This window comes from Fringilla coelebs (genome assembly GCF_963513975.1).
Source record: "Fringilla coelebs genome assembly, chromosome: 1".
Taxonomy (NCBI): domain Eukaryota; kingdom Metazoa; phylum Chordata; class Aves; order Passeriformes; family Fringillidae; genus Fringilla; species Fringilla coelebs.
In genome coordinates this window covers 106,810,427-106,836,652 of record NC_140028.1, presented here as the reverse complement: position 1 = coordinate 106,836,652, position 26,226 = coordinate 106,810,427, and the positions used below count along the sequence as shown (strand labels likewise).

The 26,226-nt window shown below is 40.8% G+C and overlaps 1 protein-coding gene across 1 annotated transcript in view; it reads left to right on the top strand.

Annotated features, from left to right (window-relative positions):
• Window positions 1-7,317: 7,317 nt before the first annotated feature.
• NPSR1 (neuropeptide S receptor 1) overlaps window positions 7,318-26,226 on the top strand; it is a gene marked incomplete at both ends in the record, with an annotated part of 55,458 nt that continues 36,549 nt past the window's right edge. The window contains 2 exons of the mRNA XM_084210221.1: window positions 7,318-7,464; window positions 20,001-20,133. Of these exons, the coding sequence (XP_084066347.1) occupies window positions 7,318-7,464; window positions 20,001-20,133 (280 nt within the window). The remainder of the gene's footprint in view (window positions 7,465-20,000; window positions 20,134-26,226) is intronic.

The window sequence follows — 26,226 nt, the reverse complement described above, 5'->3', positions numbered from 1 at the left end:
CACCGTGTGTAACCTGGAGTCGGTGGCTGGAGACAGAGAAAACACACCCCCCAGGATTCCCATGTGACAGCAGCCTGTTTTATCGTCCTCACCCTCCTTAAATAGGAGGATTTGAATCTCCCAGTCCAGACAGCTCCCTGGTCTGGCTTAAACACCACCCAGCTCCTGTGCCAGTGAGATGTCTGCAGCTTAGGGTGGAACAGGATTGGGTGAAGTCCCTGTATGCGTTCAAATCCATCCTATCACAGCTCAACCCGGGGCCAGTTTATGGAACCAGGCTGGGTTTCTTATTTATAACTGAATTAATTGCTCAGCCACAGACCAGCTGTGACATGTACCCAGAGCTGGGGATAACTGTGCAGGCAGGAGCATCCAGGTGAATGGGGAATGACATCCAGAGGGGCCTGAGTTTCTGCTACATGTTTGCTTTACAAAGCTCTTTCTTATGGGTCAGGAGAACGGTCAGGGTCAGAATGGGAAGGTGCAAAAGAGCAAAGTGCTTACTATCTTCCCTGAACTCCAAGCCTGAGTCAGCCACTGGATCATCCCCTGCAGAAGAAGAGAGAGGTTTATCAGATCTGGGCATCTTCTGAAATCTAACAGGGGAGCAATTCTTGTATCAATGCAGGCTTGAATGGGAATAATGGAAATTACCTCTTGGTGCACTCACCAGAGGTAGCAGAAAGAAGGGTAAGGAGTGGGAGAAGAGGAGTATTTCTCTCCCAAAGCAGATATGATGTGGTTATCCATACTCTGTTGATTAAGAGGAATTAGGAACCTGTACAGAAGTGACCAGACTAAACTATTTTCAGTTGGAAGGGACCTACAATGATCATCTTGTCCAACAGCCTGTTAAATTGTTTTTGGTTCAATTAAAAATGGGAAAAGGAAAGAAAATTTCTTCTAAGCAAAAATGTGAAAAGAATTGAAAAGGATTCCTATTAATGGATATTAAATGCATTATGTGTCAGAAGTGGCTAAGAAATTGGCTTGAGGAAATCCTGAACCCACTTTTCCTCCAATGCCCTTCCTGTACTGTGGAAAACAGAGCTTTGGACTGCTGAGGCTCCGGCTTGTGGCTCAGGAGATTTTACAACAAACTGCTGATGCCAGCTGTAGACAAAATAGGATCTAGTAGCCATGCCTGCACAGCCTCTTGGCCCCCCTCTGAAGGTACATTGGTGCTCATTGCAGTTAAATGGGACCTTAAGCAGAGGGAGGAGCGGGCAGGACAAGCATATGGCCGGTGTTTAGTTCCCTGCAGTTGCCTTGTTAATGAGCATACGGTGTGCCCGGCAAGGCAGCCGGAAGGGCTGGCTGCATTCCTGCTGGGAGCTGGCCTGGGCTCACCTAAAGCCACCTTTCCCTTTTGGCAGCTTGGCTTTAGTTCTGTGCTCTTTTCCCTTTCCAGCTGCAGTGCTTTGAGAAGGGCAGACAGTACCTTGGCAATTGGAAGAGTGGAAGATTTTGAAGGAAAAATCTTTCTGGTGGCGATGCGAGCTGTGAATTTATTCTACCTACATGCTGGCACCTGTACACATAACTACATGCCAGCACCTGATGGATGCCATACATTTTGGCCACCTGCTCAGCTCCTGAAAAGTTAGAACACTCCAAGTGACTATGTTGACTGTCTCAGTGTTTTATAGGAATGCACATTCATCAGGCATCTGTTTCAGTTCATGGGGCTTGGCTCATTTTTTGTGGAAGCTACTTGCCATTCTAGTCACAAAACAAGAAGAAATTCTGCTCTGCAACACACTAAATGAATAGAGAATCAGGCCCTTGCAAAATATATTATTTTCTTGATGGTAATATTGAGGGGAACAGAGTGAAGGGATTTGAAATCTCAGGGTGTCTGACAGTTCCACTAACACAATATTCATATTTAATGACATTCGTCTCCATGTTTCTTTATCTGCTTGCTTCTTTTCAAAGATAATCCCTTAAGGATTCCTCATTCTTCTGCAAAAGTTTCTTAACAAGAAATGAGAAATGGCTGTGTATCCCTTTTGCAAAATGAACCAATCTGGAATAAGACAACAAAGAGTAATAAAGATGAGGAAAATCTCCTCTTAAAAAAATTGTTTAAATTATATAAGAAAGAGAAACAACCAACTCATATTTAATCATTTATTATAAAAATGCTCAGTGATTTTTGCAACTCTAGTGTTTTACTATAGGTAAAATCTAAGCATTTACAAAAGATCTGGTTCAAAACTGACATCAAGAGGAAAATTCAACTTTTTATCAGTTTGGGGATCTGATTCAAAGCTGAATAGTGACTTGACAGGTGAGACAGATCAGTCTGGAGCTCAGCAGAGAATAGTTATCTCATTCTGTGATGCTTTTAATATTTTAAAATTAAGTTTATACAGATTCTGGCTGAAAATCAAACTCAGATTTTTCTACCAAAGAGAAGGGCTTTTCAGTTGTAGTTGCTAGCCTCTAACTCCAGAACCAAGAAATTTGGGGAAGCAGTGAACGCAGTGTGCTGTTAGCTGGCCCTGTGACCCAAGGTGATCCCTGTGGTGCAGATGGGACAGGGTCACAACCCTGGAGTCTCTGCAGAGTGTAGCTGAAATTCACACCTCACAAAGACCATCCTGGGAATGGCTAAGTTTGGCAGTGTCACCATGCTGCTACCAGGTCTTACTTTGGGATGCAGATTCTGAAACTAAATGCTTGGGAGGAGGTTAAAACCAGCTTCTGAAATCTTACTTTGACTCCCAAATTTTTAAATCCTAGTTACAGCCACTTCATTCTGGAGGATAGATGTTAGGGGTTTCTGTCAAGAAAATCCAGTAACTGTTTATTTAACCTATGAAATATCATTGCTGTTTCAAGTCTTGATGATTTAGAAATTTGATGTCATCTCCACCTGGAGGGGCTCAAAAATTGTATGAATGTGAGTGCAAATGTGTGGTGGAATACTTGCATCCCAAGTAAGGTACACATGAAACCCTCTGTTTCACACACAGCAATGACCTACAAGGGTCCAGAAATATGGACATCCCTTCCCAGCCCCATCCCAGGCACTGGTACCACATGGAGATGTTTTTGGTTCCAGATTTGAGGCAATCAATCCAGCCTGTTTTGGTATTGCTTACCCGGGGTGCCCAGGTCTGCATCCCTCTGGATGCACGGCGCCAGAGGAACCCAATGCAGTGCTGAGCAGCTTGTTAAGTCAAGGAGAATGAGTTTCTGACAGACAACAGGAATTGTGTCACTAATATGTCAGTTCTGCTCTCCTGTGCAGCAGGGATGAGGGCACACTGCTGTTAAGTGGTGCTGTGCTGCCAGAGCCAGCAGCTGAGTCCCTCTGAAATGCCCCTAATGTTCAGCTTTTGGGGAGGAGCTGAGCATTGGGAAGAGCAGGCTAAATTTCCTCTTCCAAAGCTGGCATATAAAGATTTGGATAAGCATGTTTTTTTTTTTACAGAAAAGCAATTAACTTGCTGGTCTTTTAGAAGTAAGAAATATCTCATTCTCTTTCTTCCTACAGTTTGATACCATTATTTGTTCTTTGCATTTAATATGATTATGCCTAACTACTCCAGGGTGCCAAAGCTCCAAAGAGCAGAAAACCAAATATTTTTTCAATTTTACTCTGAATGATGCCTAAATACAAGAAAATGAAATCTACCATAAAGTCTCAGTAAAAAAATAATATACACTTGAGCAGATCGTTTTTCTGCCCATTTCATGTACCTAATCTTTTTAAAAATTTGACACATTAGAAAATTTACACTGTCTGACTTTTGGCAGGTTATCTGCATCATGCACAAAAATACTGCCACACAACAGTTTCTGCCAGGGAAGTAAAGATACAGAAACAGATAGCATAGGAGGAACCAGATATTCCTGCATAGTCCCTTCTCCTACTGCTGCTGAGTTTTGGAGTGTAACATCCTCTGTGATGGCACCTCTGCCTGCCATGGAGCATCTGCGGTGTGGTGCACCAAATCAACCATCTCCACCTATTTCATTTCACAGCTATTGTGCAGGAAAGACCAGAGTTTTTGCACGAGGAATTTCAGGCTTAAATAATCAAAATCACTATTTTTTTACCTGATTTTTAAAAACTTTGGTTCATTGCTTCTTGTTTCTCCTTTTCTTTTTTTACCTTTTCTTTCCAGAGTTACCTACCTACATGTACCACATCACGTCATCACATCACATCAATCACATCAACCACATCAATCTCCTGGCTTCACTTTCTGCAGGCATGCAGGGTTTCCTCTTCTTTCCAGAGGGGAGAGCCATGCCACTATGGGGAGATAAAAGATTGGCAGTGCACATCTGCCCCCATGCATCTGCACATGCAGGATATCAGTTTTGCTGCACACAGAAACCACAGAATGCTCTCTTCACCTTTCACTGGAACCATTTATGCTCGTAGGTTTTCTGGTCCTTTGCTTCAAGGCTTTATTTAAGAAAACTAAATGTGTGTAGCTTCTGAGACTGAGATAAAGGGCAATGGCAAATGAAGAGGCCTCTAAAGCAAGTTCTCTCTATTCTTCTTTCAAATAATCCTTTCTTATTGCTTATGGATTTTTAAAATATCTCTCCAACTTATGAAGCATGCTGTGGCTTGCTTCAGTAACTTTTAAATACAGTAACTTTTAAAAAAAGTCACTCTAAAGGTTAAGAAGGAAGAAGCATATTTTATTATGCATAAGATAAAAAAAGATCTTGCAATAATAATTGGACAGCAGTTTACATTAAAGCAGAGAGAAGACTGAATTTCTCTCCCTATCTCAATCTCTTAAAACTTTGAAAGTTCTCAGAGACTTTCAAGGTCCCACCAGAGGAAAAAACAAAGTGAGTTACTGGAATCAATCAGCTACTCCTTCAGCACAGAGGAGTTTCTAGGATTTGATCTTGCCTTTTGTAAGTTTTTGAGATTCAATCATAAAATCTTTTATTTTGCCATTCATTTCAGAATTTGCTTAATATCACCATGAAGAGTGGGGTGGGGAAAAAAGTCTGAACACCAAATTTCAAAGAGTTGTTAATGGCTTGTAGTGGTTTAAAATAAAAATATTTTATTCTAGAGAATTAGCTTAATTCTAGATGTGGTACCACAGACAGCCCATGGCTTCAATTTCTGCGACTAAACAGCATTTTGACAAAACCAGCCCTCAACAAAACACGGCAGTGACAGTAACTGAGAAACACTCAGCGGCAGAAAAGCTAATAGTGATGGAAAATCTGAATTAGCCCTCTGTAGACTGGAGAGTGCTGGAGCAGGGCATGGTATAACCTTTTGCAGCTCCATAAGCACTACTTAGAGAAAGAAGATGGCAAAGCCACAAGACAAGTCACTCTAGGTTAGCCCTGAGAGCTGCACATGAGCTGGCGTGTGGGGTAGATTCTGAGAAGCCTCTTAGTGCCTGTAATATGCTTGAGCATAACAGCTCTGTAAAGTGCAAAAAACCCACCAAACCCAAAAGTTCAGTGTAATAAATTTAAACCCTAGCTAAGAGAATTCTGTAAATAATAGAAAGAAATATAAGAAGAAGGAAGAAGAGGGGTAAAAAAATGGTAAAGAAGGAAGAAGAGGGGTAAAAAAATAGTAAAATATTTTCAAGAAGGTTGGATGCTACCTAAATACTTGGCAGAGTTTCAAAGTCAACCTGTACAATCAGTCAGAAAAAAATGCAAAAATATTTCTCCTGTCTTTTATATAATATATATATGAGCATTTCCCCAGTGGTTTTCAGCAAAAATGTTGTGCTTCTATAATATTTCCTTTTATCTTTTTTCTTTAAAATATTTCTTTTTAATCTATTTCATGTTTCCAACCCATGAATCATTTGTCACTGTTAAATATTGATCACTGGTGCATATTAGTCACAGCTGATCGCCTTGTGACTGGCACTGATTATCTGTACTGGTCTAGGCTGATTCCCTCCTCTAAATGACTCTGCTGAATGGCTCTGATGACTCCAGCATCTTCTGGAGAGTCTGATTATTAGTCAGACACACAGAGGTTTCTGCAGTCTCTAGAACAGCCTGGTCCAAAGCCCTAGAACCAGGCATGTCCTAACTTGGGAGGGTTTCGAGTCAAGATTTGGACCTGAATTTCCCTAAATTTCCCCTATTAATACAGGGCCCTTTAGTGACACCCTCTCTTGCTGCTCCTGTAGGCAGGGATAGGCACAGTCCCAAGGAGATGAGGGACATGGACGATGTGGGCATATTGTGAACACCCCTGCTCCAGCACCTGGGGAAAAGGTGTGCTGTGCTAGCAAGAGAGAGGAGTTCAAACACTGCTGAGCTCACCCATGGCCATCTGTACCTACATAAACACAGGACTAGGTTTTGCCTTGGGCAGGTAAGGAGAGATTGAATTGGTGGGGTGTGAGTGTGAAACACATCAAGTTCTGCTTTGGATTGCACTGTCACTGAGGCAGAGCATCCTCACAAAGCTGAACAAATGCTGTGTTTACAAGTGACTTTGAGCTCTGGTCAGGGAAGGTGAGTGCACTCTCATCTGTCACCGTGGTGTACAGCTAGCCTGATGCCACTGGAGATGAGCAAAAACAGCTGAGTAAACAGAGGATGTGTGGGATTGGTGCCCAGAAAATCTGTGAATAGAGAGATAATTGATTACCTCATTCTGAAGAGTCTTGAGCCTCTAAGTATTTAGGAGCTGTGCCTTTCCAGACAGGTTTTCTGTAGGGTGAAGAAAGCACTGCCTTCCTGGGTGTGCAGCACACTCCAGCTTTTTGCAGAGGTGAGGGAGAGGTCTGTTTATGAAGTCAGGTAGATATTGACGGGTCCCTTAAGCCTACAACTTAATAGGGTTTTGTTAATATGGGAGAGTCTGTTGGTGTTTGTTTATGGATATACCATAAGACTGAAGGTAATCAACATCACAGTGAGCTCAGCTAAGGTAAGTAAGCAATGCTGCTGAGTGGAATACCCAGGCTCTTGGGCTTAGTGCAGGGAGGAGCTCCATGCTTTTACAGGTGTGCCTGACTCCAGAGCTAACAGCTTGGGGTGCAAGGTAACCCAGAGTCGACAAAGGGCATGGCTGGGTCCACGCGTGCTGACTTTGTTACTGGCTGCTGCTGTTGGGAAGAGCATGTGGATGGCTGTCGTCAGAGTTGTACCAAAAGAAAGCTCAAAGGAATGCCAGCTTGGCTTTGTTTTGGTTTTTTTTTTTTTTCTGTCACTCAGCTGCACTGAAGCCCGACACCTCTGGTAGCCAGTGAGAAGCTGGTTTTGTGCTGCGCTTTTGCAGGAGAAGCCTGGCTGCATTAACTCTTACTAAAACCAGCACCTAGACAACTTCAGCAAAATCCAGTGATGGAGGTCAATTCCACAGAAGCCAGCAGCAGCTCCCAGGGAGGCACCGGCTGTCTGGATCTCACCCTTGTCACTTTCACTGAAACGGTGACTTTCACGGAAGGGGTGGCAGAAGAGGAGTGGGGATCCTTTTATTATTCCTTTAAGGTATTACTTTAAGGGGGGAATTACTTTTCTCAAATGCTTGCAGCTTTGGAGCATTTTCAGCACATATGTGGGGAGGCAACTAAGATTGTTTAACTTTTTTCCCCAGATATTGGTAGGGTTTTTTTCCCTGCAGAGACAGCTGACAGCATGAGTGAGGCATTTACTGAAAAGCAAAATACTTGTAGAAATTGGACTTCAGATTTACATGCTTAGCTAACTCTATCCCCTTCCAAGAGAGGACAGTGCTGGTTTTCTGTAGAGGTATTGTAATTATATGTGCATCTTTAGTCAAAAGCTTGCATTATTTTAACACGTTTTTAATGTAATTTCTTCAATGCATCATCTTGACATAAGGGATTTCTTTTCAATTTTCCAGCTGTAACAAACATTATACACAAGTGAGACAGGGTTTTTGTTGTTTGGGGCTTTTTTTAATCATGAGGGACAGGTTCTAATTTGTTTGGTTTTTTGTTTGTTTGTTTGTTTGCTGGTGAGTTGAGTGGGGGTTGCAGTGTCTCTTGAAATCTGTTGTTAAGAATGCATCAGATGAGTCATTCAGTAGTGAATGCTGTTGAATTGAATGGGAAGTGTATTCAGTCATCTCCAAAACTAAACATCCCCCTAGCAATATGTAAATGTAGGAAAAAGACTGGAGAAGTTCTGAAGTTCATATTTCCTTCAGATTTCTATGCCGGTTCCTGCTGCTTAATTTTGTTCTGAATGCCATGTGTCTCTATTTTTATGGTATGTTGTACAAGTTCAAGTCATTAAAAAGTCTGGCTAGGAGTGCCCTTCTGGACCAAAGAGATCAATTTCAGCTGGAAAGATCCAGGCATTTATATCACTTGACATGTGAGGCAAAAGGGGATATATTCAGGATCAATTTTTGAATCTGTGAGATTGGTAGTGCTCTGACACAGTCCTAGTGGAATTGGTGGAATTACAGCAAGTTCCCAGCCCTGATTTAGAAAGAGATGATCCATAGTGCCAGTCTTAATTAGTGAGGGTCTCTTTTAACATGCTGCCTATAATTGCTAAGGTAATACTTCCTACCTAGGATTTCAAGGATGAAAATTATTTTTTATCCCTTTTTTTTTCCCACTCCATGTTAGACTCTTAAAATGCTCTTGAAAAAAAAATCAGAAAGAACAAGAAAAAATATTTTAACAACTTTCTCTTTATCTCCTGTCTTCTTTTCACAGTTAGGGCTGTAAATCTGAACAATGTCATGGGAGCAGTATTTTATAATGGTAAAAGTGACAATTAATTCCATGATTAGAAAGTCCCCAGGCAGAAAAATGCTCTTTAATAGGAGAGATTGAGTAAATTACAATAATTAGGGAACCAAGGATAGTCATGCACGCTCATCCATAGCTAAAGGAAGTGATTCTGTAGCTGAGGGCTTCTCATTAGACTTGCTCTTGAGTCTCTGCCGGATGCCTGGCTCTGGCACATGTAGCATGAACTTTGCAAGGAGACTCACTGATTTCACATCAATTACTAGCTGTTGATAGGCAGGGAAATATTTTGACTCTAGAGACAAGTGACAGCTGGTGCAGCTGTAGGAAAGGAAGGAGAAAGCACCTGCTCTGATGACTCCAGTGCAGGGAAGACAGGGCTCCCTGCCAGCAATTTCAGCACTCTGTAAAACCCACATGTGGAAGGTGCTGCTGATACCTTTGACTCTGCTGGCTGTCCTCCCCCAGCTCTGCCCGTGTCGTGGCTGCGTCCTTGCCCACTTCAGCAAGCCAAGCAGCATTTGTCTTCCTATTTACAATGCTGTAGTTCAGCAGCTAAAATAAGTTAGGTTTCAGTTTGGAACAGGCTGGATGAATTTGAAAAACAGAGTTCAGTGTTCAAAATGTGGCTTACCAATAGGGTTTGGATTTTCAAACACACTGTAGCCTGTGGCTGGCTGTGAAGGCAGGGTGGGTGAGCGGTCACTACACAGCTTGACCCCCGAGCCTGTGTGCAGACAGAGCACACAAGCTATTTCTGCAGGTGTAACCTACCTTGGCAAAGCACTCATAGGAAAACCTGATCTAAACTGATAAAAGGATATTAGGGAGTGACACCCCGTAACTGTGTTGATGACTTTTTAATGATTTTACCCAGTGACAGCTGCCAGGGTATCTCACATGCTGCTCAAACTGCATTAGCATGTGCTGGTGTCTTCTCTTCCTCATGAGCTGCAAAAAGATGGCCAGTACCCACCCCAGGTAGTGTCTGTGTTATACTGTGGTGGCAACACGACAAAAGTAAAATAATTTGCATTAGAGTTCTTCAGTGCCAGAAAAACTGAACTGTGAATGCTTCTCTTCCAGAAAAATTTGCATGTCTGTCTATTCCTCTTTCCTCTGCTTAACAACTAAACACTGTTGTTAAGCCTAAAAAGAAACCTAAACAGTTTCAGATTAGAGAATCTTTTACCAGTTCAGGTTTTTGTTGTCTTTTTGGGGGGAAGGTTGAGGGGAATTTTATTGGTTTATTTTATCTCAAAAAAGGAACATTTCCTCCACTTAGGGGAATTCAGATTTTCTTCTGGTAGTCATTACTACAGAAGGGCCAGCTGCTCATCAAAGCTTTGCTAATGAAGTCTAATTTGGGGCCTTGTGGGCTAACTAAACTGACTCTTGGCATACAGAATGGCAGCTTTGGGGGCAGGACTGGGTGTATCCATGCATCACTCAGCATGCGAGATGAGCTGGTGCTTTTCATGGCAAAGGCACTGCCTCATTCCCACTGCCTGCTAGGTCTTGCTGCCGTGTTATGGCAAATTGTCCCTGAAAACCCAGATCATCTTTCTTCCTGGGTGCCTTTCTGTGGGGTATCCAGGTAGGTACTGAGTTAAACTACAAGGTATTCTGCTGGCTGTTTCAGCACCTAATTCAGAACAGATGTGCAAATTGCTATTAATTACAGCTCCAAGCTCCCAAGCCAAAGGAGAGTTCATTACAATCCTTTACAATCTCCTCCATGTGTGCTTAATCCGTGTGTAAAAGGGCTCTAAATATCAATAGCACCTGCTGAATGCAGTAGTCCAGCAAGAGCAGAAATCATCTAAATACCTGTAGCCTTCCTCTACTTTAGGACGTTCTTAACTCTGCAAATCTGACAGGGTACAAGCCAGAAACCTGCCTGGAAAAAAGGTGGAATCTCAGAATAGGTGTGGCCCGATTTTGCACAAGGTTTGGGAGGCTTTGTCAAGGTTGGAGGAAGCATCTCCTCCTGCCAGATACTAAACAGCCTAGAAGTTTTTACAACAGTAGGAGCATGTGCTTGTCCTCAGAAAGATTGGGTAGGGATCATCTCTCTTTTAAGAGACGTGCTGAGAAAGAAGGTGCCCCACTTTTACACAGGAAAGTAAAGGTTGGAGTGTTCAAAAAGAGAAAGGAACAGAAACTGTGAGTTTTTTCAGTGGGACTGTGTTCCCACCATCACTTCCCACCTCCCAGCAGAGCTGGGAATCCATCAAGTAGTACTTTTTGTTTCCTGCTGTGCAGAGTCTCCACCTGTACAGCAGGACACAAAGGTTTTGTTGTTTACATCCAAGGTTGTTGGGAATCCCAGTGTCCTGTCTGCCAAGTAGGAGCCCCAGTCACTGGTCCAAATGTTGACATGCCCCAACCTCTCCCCCGTGAGCCCTGGTCCCTGTGCCATGCAGCAATAGCACAGCAGTGGCACTGAAGTGGTACAGCTTTCAGGAGGAACTGTGTGCCTATCAAAACCATCACAAATTATTTTAAACGTATGAATTTGGCTGAACTCCCCCAACATTGCAGCATTCCCTGTACCTGCAAGTTTTAGCCCATGTAGCTCAGATATTAAACAGGACAGGACAGCCTAGCACAAGTAAGCACAACTCTAAGAACATGGGCTGCTTATCCATGGAGCTAATGCTCTTTACAAGGGTTGGGGTTTTTACCATCACCAGCAAAGAGCTGAGGAGACCAACATGCTGAGAGGTTTTGTAGGATGTCCAGTTACATGGATTTGGCTCCAGGTGTTCTCAGAGACCGCTGAAGTCACAGTCTAATGTCCCTATCCTTTCATCCAAATGTAGGAGTCGCTTTATCTCTTGAAAAGTATTTGCTTATGCTATTGCTCATTCTGATTTTCAAGCAAATATCATAGAGCATCCCATCACTGAATACATAATAGGAAAATAATAATGGGTGCTGTCAAATTTCTGCAGTAATCTCTGCAAATGCAATCACACATTTTAGAAAATAGGCATATCAAATAATTCAGAGGTAACTTTGCAGTTTTTCAGTGGGGAAAGGGAGGAGGATTAAGTTTACACAAATAAGGTGTCAGGCTGAACACAGCCTCTGCAATATGCTGTAATGACTGTTGCTGTTCCTGAGATGAGAATGATCTCCTTGGGAGACTGCTGCTGCAGTGCTGTTGGCCAGGCTGGCCTCATCCAGCAGCTTAAACACAGCACAGAAGGGTCTGGCAGTATGACAGCCCAACAGGGAGCAGCTCTGAGCCAACTGATTTGGGCTGTTCTACACTAGCAAACCTCATTCTATTGTCCCTGTGCTCCACACAGGCACACGGTTTGCACCTGTCTGCATCTCCTCCATAAATGTGCCTAGAAAGTATAATTTTTTTTACATTTTTTTAGATATTTAAATATTACCGATTAGGCATGCATAATAATTTTAAGTGATTAAGAAAAATAACACTTTGGGGTTTTAAATAGGGCTGTCAAAAATCATGAGATTATGGATAGACCTTTGAGTGGTCTAATATTATCTTTCTACATTGAAAATATTCTACAAAAAAATAGACAGGTACACCATTAAAAATTTATGATTCCTGATGACATTTAAATCAGGAATATCTGTCTAATTCTGTGGAATTTTCCTAGAGTGCAATGGGTAAAACATCCTGCAATAACTCAGCAGTACTGCCTGCATTTATTATCTGTCTTGTACCAAATCACAACAGAATGGCAAATAAGAACTATTTGGAGATAGAATTGAATTGAATTAATCACACTTGTTACTGACTGCCACCATCACACCTATAGAGAATTTTGGGACAGAGTGGGGGCTTGTTCAGGTGTTGAGGTTGGAAAGATCATTGCAATTAGCATGCATTAGATTGTATGCACTGAAGGGACCCTGCTCATCCATGGCGATGAAATCGGAGCTAAGAAATAGGTTTTAGATCCTAAAACCTAGGTTTTAAAAAAACAGAGGTCCAAAAAAAAAAAAAAATTGCTAGATTCCAAAAAGATGAGAAAGTAATCTTGATAACAAAATTGCCCCTTTCCATGAGGAACTGTCCAGATTTAGTGATTAGTGAATTTAGTGAATTCAGCGAATTCAGTGAATTTCTCAGCTTGTCTGTTTCCCTAAGTCAAAAAGGAAGAAAATATTGTACATCTTTCCTCTATGTAACACATAAACATAACATATGAGGGGAATACCATATTGACACAAACTCATACAAAACTGCTTCTCAAGTTCAACAGAACAGAAAAAATCAACTTGTGTTCCCCCCAGCTGCATGCTTTTTCCAATGATAAGAACTCCTTGGGAAGTGACTGTTGCCAGCATATTTGATGTATTGGTGAAGGTTTCATGTGGCAACGCATCCCAGCTTTGCCAGAAAGTTCCATAACCTTGGGCTGGGAGGATAAACCAAGTAATCAGCTAGAAGGCAGCCTCTGCACAGGGGATAGGAGGCCTATCAAGCACAACCAGTAGCATTTAAATGAGAAAGCAGCAATCCCAGAGTCAAACCTGAGGCTGAACTGGTGTTTATGCACTTTGAATCAGGCTCCATTCCAGGCCACACTAATTAAAAAAAAAAAAACAAACTCCTAGAGGGCTTGTTGCCTGCTGAAATGGGTTTCTCTCAAATTCAATCATAATGGAAGCACTTTCAATGACAAAATATAAAACTTAGCTTTGAACTTTCTTTTCTCCCAGTCTTTCTTACCTTCACATGAGTTTTCCCTGGGTTTTTAACTGTCAATCAAATTGCTTTCCCAAAATTTTCAGGAATATCTTGTGTGAAATCTGAGAAGAAACATCTTCTCAGTTTTGCCTTGCTGGATGGAGAACCTTCTTTCGAAACATATTTGTATTACAGGGGTGGACAGTGCAACTTCCTGCTGCCTGTGACAGCTAAGGCTGAAGATTCCAGTGACCTTCCCAGTTTTATGTTTCTTTCTTATTAACACAAAGCCTATCAGCAAATGAATCAAGAGTTTTTCAGCCATTTTTTTCAGCTTTTCTTTTCTTGAGCATTAGGAGATGAATTAGTCATCTGAATCTTCACATTCAGGTCATTAGCATTTGCTGTGTGAAGCTTACTTCTAGCCCAAGTATTCTGTTTGTTGTGCCTCCTCTTGTAAGATATTTGATGTCCCTTACTTTTTTCCTTCAGGACAGTTATAATTGTTGTCTACAATTAAAGTATACGCAATGCACCTACAGCTTTTCTTCAAGCAGATTGCTGTTATGTTGTGGGGTTTTTTCACAACCCAACTTGTGTAGAAAGTTCCAGCACAGGAAGAAATATGGATGTTTCCTTGGAATTTTAAACAAGCTTTTTGGTTTTTTTGGGGTTTTTTGGGTTTTTTTTGTGTATTAATGAACCTTTATTTTGTAAGTGGTAAGCATAACCATAATCATGACCCCTTCAGTGGCATCATACTTCATTTCTGGAAGCCCAAAGTTTAAGCTGATCACACCTGGCAGAAATTCTTCATCTCAGGACTTTAAGTAAATATCTGAAAAAGGACTCCTAAAGTCCTTCTTAAGATAGCTATGTTTTTGCCATTTCCATGCCAGTAGCCTTTACAGCCATACTCTTCACATGCAGAGCAAATTTTAATTTACGTAAAAATTCCCAGAAAGATCTGAACTGTTGATGTTTCTGTGATACAATAAATAATATGCAATGTGTGCAAATCACCAATCTGATTATGTCTGTTTAAGTATCTTCTAGTTTTAAGAATATTTGTTAAGAAAATAGGTCTTATGTATACTTGTGTGTGTGCACATAATAATTCAAGTAGAGAAGGACTTCTGGAGGTAGCCTGAACAAACCATTTGAAAGCAAATCCAAATCATGCCAGATTTTTCAGGGCAGTGTCTATTTAAGTTCTGAGTATCTCTAGGGATGGAAATCTCACAGCCTTTCTGGGTTCCCATCCTGGTGCTTGACCACCCTCATGAAGAAGCTTTTCTCCTAATGTCATACCAAGATGTCTCATGTTGTAACCCTTCTTTGTGGACTCTTGCCCTTTCATTGTGCACATCTGAGGAGAATCTGGCTCCATCTTCTCTGCACCCTCCTGCCAGATAATTTTAGGCAGCACTTGGACCCCAGAAGGCTCCTCTAGGCTTTCTTCTGTGTAGGAATCTGGCAGTATGGAAAAGAGGTGTTTTATTATTTTTGCTTTGTTCATTTATTTAAAAATCCAGTGAATTATATCAGAGGTTTAGCCAGTACCTTTAAAACTCACTGATTGGGTTAATGCGTGTATTTCTTTTATTCCCTTCAGTGTTGCAGTCCAAAGTGCAATTTGCCTTAGAGATAAGCTGATTATAAATCCCTGACAGAAATCAGTCAAACTGCCTCTAGAAAATTAATTCTGCTGGGTTTTGGGTTTTTTTGGTTTTGGGGGTTTTTTTGGTTTTTTTTTTTTTTGGTCGTTGTTTGGTTTTTTCTGGTTTTAGTTTTTTTTTAAGGGTTTAAAGTTTCCATCCTAAATGGGGGATATTAAAGTAGCAAATCACTCCTGAATATTTTCAGTTTTCAATGTTCAAGATTCCAGGTCTTCTACAGTAGGATAAAAAAAAAATTTGCTAATCTAGACTGCTCCATTTTTCTACATGGTCTGCAATTAATGTGATTATTTTAGAGAATGAGAAAAGATTTTTCTCTTTTTTTCCCTCCTTCAAGAAAGTGCAATGCAATCTACTAGTGGTGAACTTGACCACAAGCATGACAGTTAGCCAATTTAACAAGGGGATTTATATATTCTTCTTATGTGTTAAGAGCACTCTTGCAAAATTGCTTGGCTTGCTTCATGATTACAGCTCTCTTACAATCTCGATTGCTGCTACACTAACCCCATAATTTTTAAAATATACCAAAGGCAAGATCATTTGTGTATTCCCAGAGTTTATCAACTGTCATGAAAAAGCTGTTCAGAGACTTAAGCTGCTACTAGCTTGTGATATGAGGGATTGTGCTTCTTCACCCAGGAGACCAAGAAGATGGTGCAGAAAGATACCAGGTCAGCAGGACCAAGAAGTTACCACAGGCCAGCAGTCCTCATATTAAGAGGCCATTCAGCCACTCCAGGCATGGAGTATCTCTTCTTCTCTTTTTCTATTTGCTAATTTCTCACCTGAAACCTATTTTTTCCAGGTTGTTTCCCCAACAGCCTCAGCAGCTAGAGCTAAACTGTTTTAGATTGGGCCCCTGATCAACTACAAATAATCTTTGTCCATTGCTAGTTGAACCTCTCTTCCTATTAGGCAACTTCTCTAATATCAAACAAAGGCTTTTGCACCTCAAGACATGAGGAACAGCACCTCTACTGGAATAAGCTGTCAGGTATATACCCATTCCACAGTCACAGCTGGTGCTCCCCAGCAAGAGGGATACAAATCCTGAGGGAAGGCAGAGCAAGGAAGTTAGCTGGGGAGAACTGGAAGGAGGGAATTTGGGTGGTACCAAAATGTCACCCAACATCTCCAAAAGGATTTAACTATGGTCTTGATTAAAGGGGTTTGTAGGGGTGATCTCTGCCTCAAATATAAAGCAGAATAGATATCTTGTTAGACTTATTCCAGCCTCTGGATTCAGAAATTTTAATAGAGAAAGAAAATGACAAGCCTTTTTTATAGCCAAAGGAAAGTGCACACAATCTTCAGACAGGTTTTCTAGCTTACATTTCACCCATGAAGAGGCATTTTCTTCATTGACTAAACCTGGTTTTAATCTTGGAGCAACATGGCAAAACCCGAATATGCTCTCTGCATGTTGAGCACGTCCATGCTCCAAACACAGCAGCCTTGTGGAACAGCAGCACGTGCAATGGCTTGAGTCAAACCAAGGAAATCCTCTTGACTTTTATTTGTTGGTGACCTTAATAATGTCAACAGCATCTCTAGTTTTTCTAACCTGAAATAACTGCTGTACGACACTAGTCTCTCATGGCACTCTCATCTAGTGTCATTATCAATGCCCATTTCAAAAGAAGCCCTTGTCAAATGAGGTTTGGGAGATATTATCATCTTCCTTTTTATCAGAATGCTTCTGATGTTTGCACAACATATTATTGAGGCATGTTTTTTGTAAATTAACCTGTCCAGGACTGTTATTAAGGAAGGATTTTTGTTTGATGAATGAACAAGACATGAAACTAAACACTTCTATGTCTAAACGATCTGAAGATGATGAATAAAACTAAAGAAAATTCAGCTGGAGTGATGTTCAAAGATCCATCAGCTATCTCTCTAATCTAATAACTATTTTTAAGAGCTTCACAGATGGCTTCACTGGCTCAATCAATCTCTCTATCTATGACATATTTTAAAGCCTTCCTTTTCTTTTTAAATTTTCATCCTGAATTCTGTACTGTAGTTTTGATTTTTTGTCCAGTCCACAGTGGATCTAAAAAAGAAATTAGTCCTTTACTCTTTTACATTAGTCTTTTTGTGTCCCCAAGGCTGTGTTCATCTTTCCCTGCAGTCGGCTTTTCCTGGGTTTAGCAACTTGATTCATTCCATCGTTTTTCCTGACTACATCCTTTATGTCAACTTGTTTGTGTGTCCCTCTTGAAGCACCCAGGAGTGGGTATGGCCCAGTGGAAAGATCAGAGCAGAGGCTCATGAGCCTGGTGCTGATTCCAAAGTGGTGGTGGCTGTTGCTGTCGTGGTTGGGTAATGCCATGATATTCTGGGCACTTTGCACGTGTGCTGCGTGTGAGGGTTGATGTTTGGAAGGCTGATCTGACCAGGTGTGATTGCACTCACCACACTGCAGTCCTGCACTTCTCCTTGTTGGACAGCATGTTGCTTTTTTCCCAGTACATGTTTCCAATTCATGAAGATAATTTTAAATTCCAATTGTAGCCTCTGCAAAGGCCTTTATCACAGTGGGCATCCCATTAATAACCATGGAAGTTTTCATTCTGCAAGTTAACACAGACTGAGAGAGGCTGCAGTGATTTAAGTTGCCTATTGTTATGGCTCCTTAATCCTCAGGAATGAGATCTTTTTCCTTTTTGTCAGAATGGCAGCTCCCACAAATAGATTAATGGAAATTTTGACTTTATTTCTTTGTCTACGGCCCTTCCAGACTTACCTTTATTTTCAGTGTTTGCATTTTTAAATTATCTTTGCAGTCTGGTTTAATGTCTGGAGTCTAACATTGCTTAATTGTTAGGCATTGCTTTTAAATTGGCAGAAGGGATTTAATCTGACCATTTGTGCTGTGCTCTTATCCTTCTAACACAGTCTCTGATGCTCCATAGCTATATCTTCTGTGGGAATCATAAGAAGGTTTAAGCGTCAGATCCTTCTTCTGTTCCTATCTATATCAGTATAATACAGGAATATACTTCCTTTTAAGAAAATGCTCTTCTGATTTTATACCAAAGAAAACAGGAACAAGTCTAGTCCCTTAGTTTTCTTCATGTGAGAAATATGCTTTCTGAAATGGAAAAACCAAAACAAACCCTGAGGAAAAATCATCGATTTCAAGGACAAAAGTGAAATCTTATCTGTTATGATTTTTTTGTCATCCAAAAAGACATTTCCTTCCAATTCTTGTACTAAGAAAAGCATCCCCATAAAAATAGTTTCCACCATATCTCTGCCATACATTTTTAAGGAAATTTGTCTCCAAGAAATTCCAGAGATTTGCAGATACCCCAAAAAGATGGATTGTTTTTGGTTTTGTATTTTTTCTTTTTAATCTAAAAGCTAAGTATCTAGCCCACACAGGTTGTCTCATCTAGGTCACTCTATATTCAGGGGAGACAACCCATCCCAAGGTAGGTGAGATGAGTGGTGACTCATCTCTGAGACACTGCTATTACCTAGACAGTACTAAGCCAATTTAGAATAGTTGTGTCTCTTTAGAACTTTAAAGTTAGGTGAGATGACATGAGTGGTAGATTATATTGGTGAAAATCATCATGCTGGGAAAGGTGAAATCCTCTATACACAGCCTTCATTGTTTGCTTAAACTAATCTCTGGGCTCAGGCACAGAGCGCAACATCAAATTGCTCCTCATCAGGTCTTGCTTTTCCTGCATGACCCTGTGATCCACAAAGTAGTGTGGCTCCATACCTGGAGCAAAGCTGAGGATGGTTCCCAGGAGAGGCTGCTTGGGGCAGGGGGGGCGATGGGAGGGACAAGGAGGGACAAGGAGGGACAATGGCTGCTGGCCAGGAGTTGGGCTAAGTGCCGAGAAGGGACTAAGGCTAATTATAAAGCAGGAATTCCATGTCCCTGCTCCATTCCTTTCGTTTCACCTTCCCTCCCCACGCTCACAGTGAGCTATTTTCTTTGGAAGCAGAAGGAGCTCTGGTTTCTGCTCACCATAGTGGCTTACAAATGCTTTTAATGATGTTCTCCCTGGCTTCTGCTCTGCTATCAGCCTAGTCATGTAGGTGGGGTCTTACTGGCAGCATCCTTCCCCCAGCCTGCTGAGACCAGCCCCGGGCACCCCTCCGCAGCTGCAGCCCGTACCTGCCTCCTCCATCTTCCCCAACCCCCTTCTTGTGGGTTTGCCGTCTCGAATGGAAAGATCCCAAACGTCTGCATGGGCAAAACCTGGAACAGTCGCTAGGATGTAAAGACTGGGTGTGCACTCACCAAACAAGCAAACGTGGACACGCACATGTGGTGCTGATCCTGCAGCCAGAGCATCCTGATCCTTTGAGAGCACGAACAGCTTTTACCTTGTTTTCTTTGTACACACGCCACTAGGGGACGTTTGGTCATCACGTTTCAGTCGCTACACAAGTATACTTTTCTTTGGTGGGTCATGCTTCCTTTTCAGTCTTGGTGCACATCTAGATCATGGAGTGGATGTCTGAATTTCATTAGGGCTCGTGAATGACCCAGACTTACTGAAGCTGGGGAAGAGAGAATATTTATTTCCTCCATTTCTCCGAAGGAGCCCATCTATCAACATTCCTTATGAAGTGAGGCAGCTGGTTATTTCACAGCTTGCTGGAGCAGCACAAGAAAGCTGAGAGCTGCCTCTCGTTTTAGCAGAAAGTGCAGAATACAGACACTGCTAGTGGTTTTGTGAAGAGAGAAGTAATACACAGGCACTGCAAACCAAACTGGAATGAGCATCACTAGCAGTGATGCATGTTAAGTATTTTCTGAAAAAAACCAAGAACTCTTTTAGACTAAATAGTTGAAATCAATTGGCAAAACTCAAACTTCACTCCTGTTTTCCATTCTCATCTCATTTGTCTGAGGATAAGTGACTGTCCATCCACCCATCAATACGCTTTTTTCCTTTCTTTCCATTGCAGACAGAGCAGCTGGTGACTCTCTGGATTCTCTTTATTGTCACAATTGCTGGGAATGCCATCGTACTCTTCTCTACCTGGAGGAGGAAGCGGAAATCTCGAATGACCTACTTTGTTACTCAGCTGGCAATCACAGGTAGTGGATGGGAGGGGAAAGGGCACCTGAGTCGCACAGGAATCACTATTAAAATGACAAATAAGAAAATGTGAGTTGAGTGGTGAAGAATTCAGTTGCCACCTAATGTCGAGTTGCAGTTTGCCATAAAGCAAATGGATGGCTACTTATCTTAGGGCTCAGTCTGAGTCTGATCTAAAAAGATGTTGCTAGATGTAGTAGTATGCAGCAGCTGCAACTCATTGGTGTCACTAAATCTTATCTTCCAGTCTGAGTTTGCATCTGCATTTCCCAGAAGCTATGTCTCCAGCTGTTGTCATGGAACTGCTTAAATTAAACTAGTTTAAGATTAATCTCTTGTGTTTTTCTACTAAAACTACTCCATCAATTATGCTCCTGCAGTGGAGAGTGAAAATAACTTAATGTTGTCCGGTTTAATGAAGTAAGGGAAATATAACAATACGAAGGTGGAGAGGAATGCATTTAGATGATTTTTTTTTTTTTTAATGGACAAAAGGATGCTGATCCAAGGACTTTATAGTTTTTAAATAGAATGTGAAATGTACAGAAGCCTGGTTCATAAAATGTCAGTCTCAGCAAGAAGGAAAGGAAATGAGCATAAGCAGCACATTGTTTCTCAGTGGTCTTGAATGGACTACATTTGTGGGGGTTTAAGTTTCCCAAGGGAAAATATGTGCTGTTTCTATAACAGTGTCCTGCTACTAATCCCTGCTTACAAGACATCTGTGTTGTACTGTTTGTGTATAGAGGATATATTTATATGCTTCTATTGCCTTTTTTTTTCCCTTAGCTATGGTGGGAATTTTAGCACTTTTTCAGTTAAGAACAATTTAATATATAATTTTCCAACAATACTGCTTCCTCCTTTTTTGTCTGTTGTACCTGTGTTTAAACTGGAAAGACAAAGCACTACACTGCCTAATTTTCAACATCCATTTTTGTAAATAAATTAACTCCATGGTCTCAGCCACATCTGCTCAGGAGCATGTTCAGATTGAAGAACTGGTCTTAGCTGAAACAGACCAGGGTGTGCAAATTGCTGCAAAGAGGCATGCCTGTAACAGGTGATGGAAGAATCCTTGCAAGGTGAGGAAGTGAAGGTTTGCAGTGACTTCTTTTCTGAAGTGCTGACAGCTGGTTTTCCTGTTTGCCTGAGTCATCTGTAATAAATGGTTTTACTTCTTATCTCAGTCGTGACCTTTATGCCACTTCCTTCATGAGCTAGCAGTATTTTCCATCAGGTAAGGCAGGTCAATACAGCCTCACCCCACAGCTTGGAAGCATCAATCACAGATCAAGCATTACCGTGTTCACAGGAGTCTCAAAATAAACAGTCTCTGCTCAAAGGGCTCCCCATCCCAGATGAATGGAATGGACTCAGGCACCAAGCAGAAGTACAGGCAAAGAAAGAAGAGCAGAGGAAGCCCCAGATGGACATCATCCATTTCATACTTACTGCCAGGTGCACTGGGAGGAGTCTGAGTGGGAATTTTTCCATTTTGTACCCATAGGAAAGAGGACTTTTTGTATTAGAGTGGAGGTCCATGAAGAACTATGCTCTAGGGGTTTAAGTACTGTCAGCATGAAGGGAGAGGAAGGCCTTGCAAGTGCAGTTTTGAGGGAGCTGAAAGAATCAGTGACAGTGGCAAAGACAACAAGGCAAATATACCATTAGATGTGGCCAGCAAATAGTGCCATACAGCTGATGCTATAATTTGACTGAGATTTGTGTGCTCCACTTGCTCATTCTTCTGACTTCCCCTTCCCTAAAATTATCCTTGACTTTTAAAATTGCCTGAGTTCAACAGTCTGTTCCATTTCATATTACAAAAATTCACACAGAAAGCTCACTTGACATTCACATCTGCAACGTTAAAAGAGGTAACTTCAGCTCAAACAGCAAGGCTCCTTTCAAGCAATGTCGATTTCTTTTTTGTGATGCAGGAGTCAGAACTCTAATTTATCTTCCCGCACCAAGACTGCTTGTCAGTATTTTGGCACAAGAAAATGACTTAATTCCTGAAATGGAGCCATTTCACTTTCTTATCTTTAAAAATATTATTAAGAACAAAGCAAGCTGGCAACAGCCATCATCCTTTCACAACAAGTTATGAGGTAGACGCAGAACATTATGAAAACACTGACTTGTCACATTGCTTTGACATGCCAAGCATATTTAAATCCTACCAACTAAGGCCTAATCTCCTGGCAAACAGTTTCTGCTTAGTCAATATTACTACTTCCATCTATTCTGAGGTCCTTAAAATATTTATTATTTCTGCCCAGTAGCAGAAAGAAGAATAATGGATATAGCTTTATCAATGCAGGCATTTCAAAGCCATTTAAAAACTTTTTGTCTATTGATCTGTGGCTCAATAGTTGAGTGGTGCCCTCAATTCTCACATTTTCCCACTGATGTAGTACCAAAAATGAAATTAAAATTCAGCCTTTGCGTTAGAATAAACAAGGTATTCAAAGCAAAACTTTGCATAATACATGAATAGGAAGTGAGTGCTGTTGTTCTTCTTGACTGGTTGCCAAGCCAGATGCAGATGAGAAGTAACTAACTGATTGAGGCTTCTTTCAACACTGACAGAATTCAGTGGTTCAACCCACTCCACAAATCTAGAGAATATTCTTACTGATCCTTTGCTACAGCATAACTCAACATGGTGCTCAAGGTTGCAGGGAACTGTAGGAATGAGAGTAATCCCTTCAACTTCAGAACGCTTAAGGATTTTGCTGAAGCCTGGATTCACAATATTTCACAATAAATATACACTTATACAATGCTTGTGTCAGTAACACATTTAAGTCTATGTCTAACTCTCAGCTCATGCATAAATCTCTTTGAAATTATCTGGGAATTAAGCACTAGGAAATAGCTAAGAGTTAACAGCTGAGCTGAACAATAGTACTAATCACTCAGCATCAGCTAATTTAATGAAGAGGAATATTGCCATATTTGCCTTGTGTTCACTTTTCAGTTTGCCTTTGGGCATATTCCTCTTCTGTAAAAATGTTGTTCTTAGAAACAAGTTTATCTGTGCAGACTGAAACTAAATCTGTAGGTTTCCTACAGATTTCTATCTCCAAGGTAATTTAGTTTCTCAGAAAGAGCAAGCTCTGAAGATTACCCTGTGAGGAGGGTATTTCTAAGCACTTTTCCCCAAACACTTTTCTTCTGAGCTTAGCACAAGTTATTCTTATGGCATAGCTATCTCTCCTGGCAGGAAATCTCTCATATCTTCCCCTACCCGATGCCATTTCACATAACTTCAGTGTCTTAGTGTATTTAAGATGTTTGCCTCTGACTGAAATCACCAAGTGGTTCAAGATCAAAGACTGGGATGAGTTCACAGGCGCTGTATAAAACTGGAAGTATTGAAGTGAAATATTGTTGTTTTCGTAAAAGATGGTTGGTGCACACATTTATATCTGTTTAGGTCAGTTTACACAGCTCTACCAAATGAAGGCCTTCTTAAGTTTACTCTCAAAATGTAAAAGCAGAGGGCATGAGGAATATATCAAATTATTTGAGTAGTAGTGGATAAGAAATATAATTTATGGGCCAAAGAGTTAGTACTTTGTAACAGTAAGAACTGCTATTATTTGACCAATTCCAAAACCAATCAAGCAATACATTTAAAAAGTCTATATTTGAATGAAAAGAAATGAATTGAATAGAATGAATGAGAAGAAAGAATTTTTCTTCTCATTATTTTCCATTCAACTTTAACTACTACTGACAGAGGAATGTATTTAAGTTCCTTTTATTGACGAGAAGTAGGTAGTTTATTTAGATCTTTTTCTCCAACATTACCATCTGGAAGTTTGGAACTTGAAATGTCATGACCTTTAGCTCAGTGTGCTTCTATTCCACCATTTAGCAGAAATCAGTAATTTAGGAATAGTGTTACATTTTGTCCATTGTTAGGGGTAGAAATACATGTAGGCACTTCGCTGCATGCCAAATTTTAAGCTATAGTCTGACAGTGTTGTTTGGAAATGTGTGCTCACGTATGTATTGCTGTGTCTGTAACAAAGAGAGAAACTAGAAAGAACATCACCTTACTTCTATGGTAGCTTACATATAAACAGGAAAACAAAAGATTTTCTGTAAACATATGCAGCTGTACAGTCCATATTATGGTATAAATACCAAATCCTAAGGGACAACTTGAGAATTACATTAAAAAGACAAGGAGGTAATTTAAAAAGTGATATGAAGATATTTGTATCATAACCTTCCTCGGTTGCTCCCAGAAAGTTGAAGGCCTTGGTCCTCGCCAGCTGCACTCATTTTGTTCAGTGTTTGGTAAAAACTGAGAACCTGCTATGAGAAGGCAATGCAAGTGTATAGGTGGAAATGGACCCTGCTAAAGCAAAGAGTGCTGCTTTATTTCTGTGCTGCTTCTGCCCAGGGAGAGCATGACTGTGAGACTAAAACCAGCTGGGCTCAATCACCAACTTCTAGGGGGACTTTGGATTAGATGACTGAAGGCAGAGACTAATTTTCCAGTTAAATGCACTAAATGAGTGCATCTAACTGTGCAGCTACAAGAGCTAAACATGAACAAATTCTGTCCTTTTTTTCTTCTCCTTTTTTTTTTCCCCTACATAAAAACCAGTAGGGTACTGGGTACTGACTGCTTTAATGCACTGTGCCTGTCCTTCAATAATTTTCTTCATTGTTCTATATGACTTGAAGGAATGAAGATGACTTGTTACTCTGTGATCTGCAGAAAAGCTTAATATAATAACACCATTACCAAAATTAACATGTAGAACATTTATTAACAGATTATAGTCTCTGTTCCAGCTTTTCACTGGGAAAATGATACTTGGAATATTTCTGTACTTTAGAGAAATCATACATGCAAATTCATCAGTTTTACAAGTACCTTAGACATCACAGTGATTATGAGCATTGGAAGTTAATTGCACAGAGCCAATTATCAGCTAAGTCAGCAAGTCACCTTAATGGAGGTGGACTGTTGGCAGCCAAAAAGTCCATAGAGTTCCCAGTTATACTGGAAAACTTGCCTCTCTTGCCAGCTTGGGTCTTGGCTGGAACCTGCCAATATGATTTACATGATTTTCCACCTAAGACACAGAAATTTAATGCACAAATCTGAACTAATTCCCAGAAATCTGTCTTCCTCCTCTTTCCACACTAATTGTCTGCTATTTGTAGGAAAAATATGAAGGCTGAAGAAAGGTGAAAGATTGCATCATCCTACCTGAAGAAAACTTAGAGGAAGTTACAATCATACTACAGAATTCATTGCTAAAATTGAGAGAAGGACATGTGCATTTCTTATATTCATTATGTCCTAAAACCTCTTGAAATTGTAATTAATGTAAGGAAACTGTCTCTGCTAATGGATCATCAGTGTTCTGCACGGTATACTCCCATCACTGCTGAAAGAGATTTGTCAAGATTGGGAAGAAGGAGTGTAATTTGTTAATATTTCCTCAGGCACAGACACTGAAATTTTACAGAATACCCAATGGCATCCAAATTCCCCACTTTCACACGCAGCTTGATTCCCAAACACCTATCTGGAAGTCTAAGAACCCTGCAAATCACCTGACTACTCACACGGCTCGATAAATAGGGAGAGAAATAGATTACATCCACCTTTCCTCTGTAGGCTGTGGAAACGATAGCATTTAGTACAACTTTCATTTTACATTTACAGAATAAATGGGCTTCAATTTAGCAAGAGCAAAAATGGTCTCTGGGAGTAAACACAGCAATATTAGTATTGCTTATTCAATGCATCCCATGAAATGATGTGAATTAAAAGAATTGCTGCATGGCTGCATTAGCTGCCTGGAAAAGCAGCAATCATTTTTCCATGCTGATTCTGCCAAGAAGATGAATTCAGTAAGAGGAAAGCAACATGGGACTTTAAGTGAGGTATGTATTAGCGTGCCCCAACAAACTGAAACATAATGCAGGATAAGATAAATGTGATCACAGCCTGCAATACCCTGTGGCAGCAAGAAGCAAAACAGATTTGCTACCCATTGCCATTCCTTGAGATTCAATAACATCTAGGAGAGACTTGAATTCTCCTTTGAACT